Source organism: Odontomachus brunneus, unplaced genomic scaffold (assembly GCF_010583005.1).
Source record: "Odontomachus brunneus isolate Ranch 3 - 2012 unplaced genomic scaffold, Obru_v1 Obru_scaffold_255, whole genome shotgun sequence".
NCBI classification, from domain to species: domain Eukaryota; kingdom Metazoa; phylum Arthropoda; class Insecta; order Hymenoptera; family Formicidae; genus Odontomachus; species Odontomachus brunneus.
This window is the reverse complement of record NW_022639705.1, coordinates 9,256-14,608: the sequence shown is the minus strand read 5'-3', so window position 1 is coordinate 14,608 and position 5,353 is coordinate 9,256. Positions and strand designations below refer to the sequence as shown.

Genomic DNA, 5,353 nt, shown 5'->3' with positions numbered 1-5,353 from the left:
TATATATATATATATATATATATATATATATATATATATATATATATATATATATATATAAATATATATATATGTATATGTATATAACTGTTATTTATATGTAACCTGCAAATATTACAGATTTATGAAATCTAAAACATGCGGGCAAAACGAGAAATTCTTGTCTTATTCTGGCTTCTTTCATCTTATTATTACCTGATAAAAAGAAGGAGATCGCATAAAAGATGGATTAATAGAAGATGGCATACAAGACCAATTAATAAATTAAGGCACCAATTTGGTCATTACAACACTCTTTTCCAGGAATTAAAAAAGGATGAGAGCATGTTCTTTAAATATGTAAGAATGTCTAATGCAAGTTTTGAAAAACTGCTACAACAATTGCAACCTCACCTCATAAAACGAAGTCATAGAGCATTGCCTCCAGATCAGAGATTACTAATCGGGTTAAGGTAATTTTGTGTAATACTTATTATATATTTTGCAATTTTAGAGCAGTCAAAATTAAACATAAAAGTTGTACATACGTTTATTTTATCATTTATGACATAATAATTTTTTACCTTCTGTTACAAAATCCTTTCGATCTGACTTGATCACTGAAAATTGAATATCGTGCCCTTATTTTTAGAAGAAGAAATAACTTATGTATTTTATGCATATCTCATAATTTTTCTATTGAAACAATTATTCTCTTTTTACTATTATAGGTTTCTTGGAACTGGAGACCAAACAACATCTATTGCTTTAGATTTTCGAGTAGGAGAATCTACAGTCAGAATGTTATATAAAGAAATATGCTCTATTATAATGAGAATTTTGCCGTCAATGTATCTCTCTCCACCAACAGAACAGCAATGGATCCATATTGCCAATAATTATTGGAAAAGATGGCATATGCCAAATTGTTTTGGAGCAATCGATAGCAAGCACATCATATTGAAATGTCCGCCTAATTCTGGAAGTTCTTATTATAATTACAAAAAACAACATAGTATAATATTAATGGCTGTGGCCGATTATAGATATAAGTTCACATTAGTTGATATAGGAGCTTACGGGGAAAATAGTGATGGAGGCATTTTTGTAGACTCTGAAATAGGAGAAAGATTGAGAAATAATAATCTTAACGTACCAAATGGTACGGCTGCATTGCCTGGCTGTGATATAGCAATACCTGGATTTTTCGTGGCAGACGATGCCTTCCAACTTTCAAATAGAATAATGAAGCCATATTCTGGCAAACAATTATCGGATAAACAAAAAATCTTTAATTACAGAATTTCAAGAGCTAGACAAACAATAGAAAGTGCTTTTGGAATATATAGTAATAAATGGAATATATTTCATAAAGCTTTATGTATGTTACCTGAAACAGCAGATATAGTAGTGGCAGCTTGTGTTTGTTTACACAATTTCATTATGACTGAAGAAGAAAACAATGGAGAAAAACTGTACAGTCTAGAATTCTTACACGATATTGATGGGAACATGTGCAGAAATACACACTGGTTTTCAAATGACACACATTCACAAACTTTAAATACTCGTGCAGGTTTGGTACAAAGAGACTTACTATGTGACTATTTCAGAACTTGTGCAGGTGAAGCGGGATGACAATATGATTTTATAAGAAGAGGTTTATATAAAGAATAAACATAATCAAGTTTAAACAATAAACATGTTATATTTATTATAAACGACAGAACTTGTGATTCCAACTTATGTTTACAATCTTCTTTAATATGTTGTAACTTAATAAAAACATGGTTTTGCTTATAACTTTATCGTCCAACTTTATTTGAACCTGAAATCGTTTATAAAAATTTTAATATGTCGCCTAATATGTAAATAAATATTTATTTATTGTTTATATATTAATAATTTAATAATAATAATTTTGGTTGATTATAATTTCCACTTACCCAACAGCATTTTTTTTTTACATAATTACTCAAGTGTGGCAGCCAAATGATGTAATAACTTTGCTATCAGTATTTCACGTGTGCAATGATGTTTCAATAAGGTACATCTGTATGAAATAGAAAAAGAATAATGGATTATATATATCTTTATTTGGAATAATACTTTACATTAAAAAAATGTCGCTAAACTCTACAGAATATTGCAATCGAGACCTTTACAGATAATCAATCTTTAATATAAAACAAAACATGCGAATATATTATATACTGAAAATATATACTATAAAGTATATTTGATAATGCATTGCAAAATAATACTTTTGTAATATTAAAAAGATTATATAACTATGAATAACATGACTTTTTCAACTCGTTGTTTTGTATAAAAAAATAACAAAATTAAATAACTTAATTAAAAGAAATTACTTTTATAACAACGAAGCTTTTAGCGATACAACTTAGTCATGTTTTGAACACACAATATTTAAGTTATAAAGTCTTTAAGACATTAAATTGAAAACATTTTTAATAAACGTATTAAACAATAAAAACATTTTAAAAAGACAATACAATATATCTTATTACGTTTTGCGTATTGGTGCAGTAAGGGCATCAATTATCAATTTTTTTCTTGCTGATTTTTCGGGTTCAGGGATATTTTCTAAATGTACGCGAATATAATCAGTGAATGACTGATCAATTGTTTTTACATTATCTGTAGTATTTTCTTTTGAACTCTCGAGAAGATTCAAAATTGCATTGCTGATGTTCGTGAATGTTTCATCAATATTTTTGGATTCATCAATTTTACGTTTTTTACGTCTGTTATAGTCTTGTTAAATGTTTTCCTTATCTTGAGATACATCTTGACATGCACTAATGTTTCTTTTTTGAGGCACTTTAATGATATCTGTTCAGAATCTGATTCATCAGTAGATTCGTTATTACTTTTCTTGTCATGAGTTATTGAGTTTACTGCTTCTGAATCTTTGATGATTTGAAGTATGTTCTTTTTCTTTTCAACGTTGGAAAACGTTCTGAAACAATAACAAAATATATGTAAACAATTCTCAACTTTTAAAGAATAAACATTTAAAACAGTTTTATAATGTAATAATGCTTACCTTCTTCTTTTAATAAAATTGTCAAGAAAAGACAGTTGGGAAAAAATGCAGATGTTTTGCGTTTTGAACAAGCACTTCCATTTTTGTAATCATTTTTAATATTGCGTTTTTCGCGGCTATATTGGTCCAGCAAAGAAGAACATCTTGTTTGACAATATTCAGGAGTGTAATGCTTACCTACAAAAATGTATAATATAATAACTATAATAAATATAATAACTTACACATAAAATGAAACATATAAAAGTATTTATCATATTACAATGATTATATTATTATCATAGTAAAAATGTAATTACCTAGGTTTTTCTGTTGCATGACAGTAGAAATTTCGAACCAAACATTTTTTTTTATTTGTTTATTTTTAAAATCCCGATGATTTTTATCGTACAAACATCTTCGTTCCCTGTATAATTCGATAAGATAATTGTCACCCACTTTTTCTTCAATAGCAACATTTACAGTTGAAGGCTCCATATCTTCAGTATATGCAATTGAATCATCTATATATGAATCAATTGAAGTGTAATCATGATCTTCCATTATCTGACAAAGTTTTAAGATTACTTAAAGCACGTAAAAGAAATTCTCTTTGATTCAATAAATCTTTCTGTAACCAAAAAGGATATTTCTAGTATTATTTTTATTTATTCGATATTTATCAATAGAAAAATATCGAATATACCATGAAAACATTAAATGAATTTAAAGAATCTTATTACTACACAATTATTATATAATTATTATATACAAATTATAAATAAATCAAATACTATTACTAATAATATATAAAATTATACATATATACACACTCATACATAAGATCATACATACAAACACACACACATATACATAACACCATACGTACATTTATATATATATATATATATATACAAAAAATTATTTAAAAGAATATATAGTTGTTGCATATGTGAAGACTGATTCTATTAATCCACAAAACATTTTAGGTTAGGTTTATTAATCGCTTGAAAACTATTTTATTACTTATTCACAATTCATGTCTAAACCATTAAAATATTTGAAAATAGTAATATATAATGTAAATATACCATTTACCATAAATGAAATAGAATCCTAAATATCAATAAAAGTAATCGATGTGATTACAAAGAGGGGAGTCAGAGGCAGTGCGATGGATACGACATACGTTTACGTCAATCCTTGTGCGTTGACTTCCGACACCGACTTACGTTTTCTCTGTCGGAAAAGTTTGCGACAATCTTTGTGCTCAGGCCCTAAGCCGGTGCACCGCGGCGTAAAGACAATCGTTAAATCGCGGTATCGTGAGTGAGCGGTATGCGAGTCGCAGTTTGTAAATAGCTTTTACCGAAGTCTATTGTAAAATAGTAACACATTAAAAGCCAGGAATAAATACTAGGAATCGTGTGGTATTCATTTCGTACGTCCGAGCCCTGAGCCTCCGTGCAACGATCTACTGGAGAGAGTATCCAAGTAGAACAACGTCATCTTTAAGTATTTCATCCTACTATACAAAATTAGATCAGGATAACTTTATTTTTATTTTTAAAAGTTAGATTTCTGTTTACTGAAAAGGTTATCTAATGTCCGCCCGGAAGATAACTTTTAATATCCAAAAAGATAATATCATTTAGGTATAAATTTACGAAATATTCAAAGATAACCAATAAATATCAATTTTTAGTTATCTAAATAGTAATCAATATACTAGCGTATAGTATGGATCAATTAACTGACATTTAATGGAGGTGAGATAGAATAACACCATTAGATATCGATAAGGTAGTTTTATGATCGTCAGAAAATCATAACAAAACTTGTATCGAAATATTATCTAAATACAACTTAAATACAACTTAAATTAGAAGTAAATTCTATACAAAAAGACAGCATTAAAAAGGTAGTCAATAATTTATTTGTACATATCACACAAAAATAAATAATATTCTCGTTTTTGATGTTAGAATTCAAAATAACTTTAAAAATACAAGTCTTACGCATTAAATAAAAATTTGCATATTAGTGAGATGAAATGTAATATATATTAAACTTATGGCAATTATTTTACAAATTATCGAAAATAAAATAAACGTTTGCACTATATTTTTACCGTTTTTAACATGTTTTATACTCAAGTATTCTTATAACTAATTAAAATTTCTTATAAATTTTATCTGACAAAAAAATATTTTGACTATTTAAACGACTCTAAACTTCCATTTTCAATACAGAAATATTCACTTATATATATATATATATATATATATATATATATATATATATATATATATATATATATATATA

At 27.0% G+C, this 5,353-nt stretch overlaps 1 protein-coding gene and 1 long non-coding RNA gene across 3 annotated transcripts; one reads left to right on the top strand and one right to left on the bottom strand.

The window, feature by feature from the left end:
• Positions 1-131: 131 nt before the first annotated feature.
• LOC116852767 (protein ANTAGONIST OF LIKE HETEROCHROMATIN PROTEIN 1-like) lies at positions 132-1,945 on the top strand. Its single transcript, XM_032833409.1, has 2 exons — positions 132-452; positions 711-1,945. Exons 1-2 carry the CDS (start codon positions 139-141, stop codon positions 1,615-1,617), a joined length of 1,221 nt encoding a protein of 406 aa, XP_032689300.1. The 5' UTR covers positions 132-138; the 3' UTR covers positions 1,618-1,945.
• On the bottom strand, positions 1,743-4,910 carry LOC116852768. Of its 2 annotated transcripts, none has more exons than XR_004379854.1 (6): positions 4,127-4,910; positions 3,349-3,659; positions 3,050-3,226; positions 2,511-2,962; positions 1,926-2,032; positions 1,743-1,807 (listed from the first exon to the last, which is right to left on the bottom strand). It is a non-coding gene; the product is annotated as an uncharacterized LOC116852768 (long non-coding RNA). The 2 variants fall into 2 exon arrangements; XR_004379855.1 differs by having other exon boundaries at positions 4,261-4,910.
• Positions 4,911-5,353: the final 443 nt, after the last annotated feature.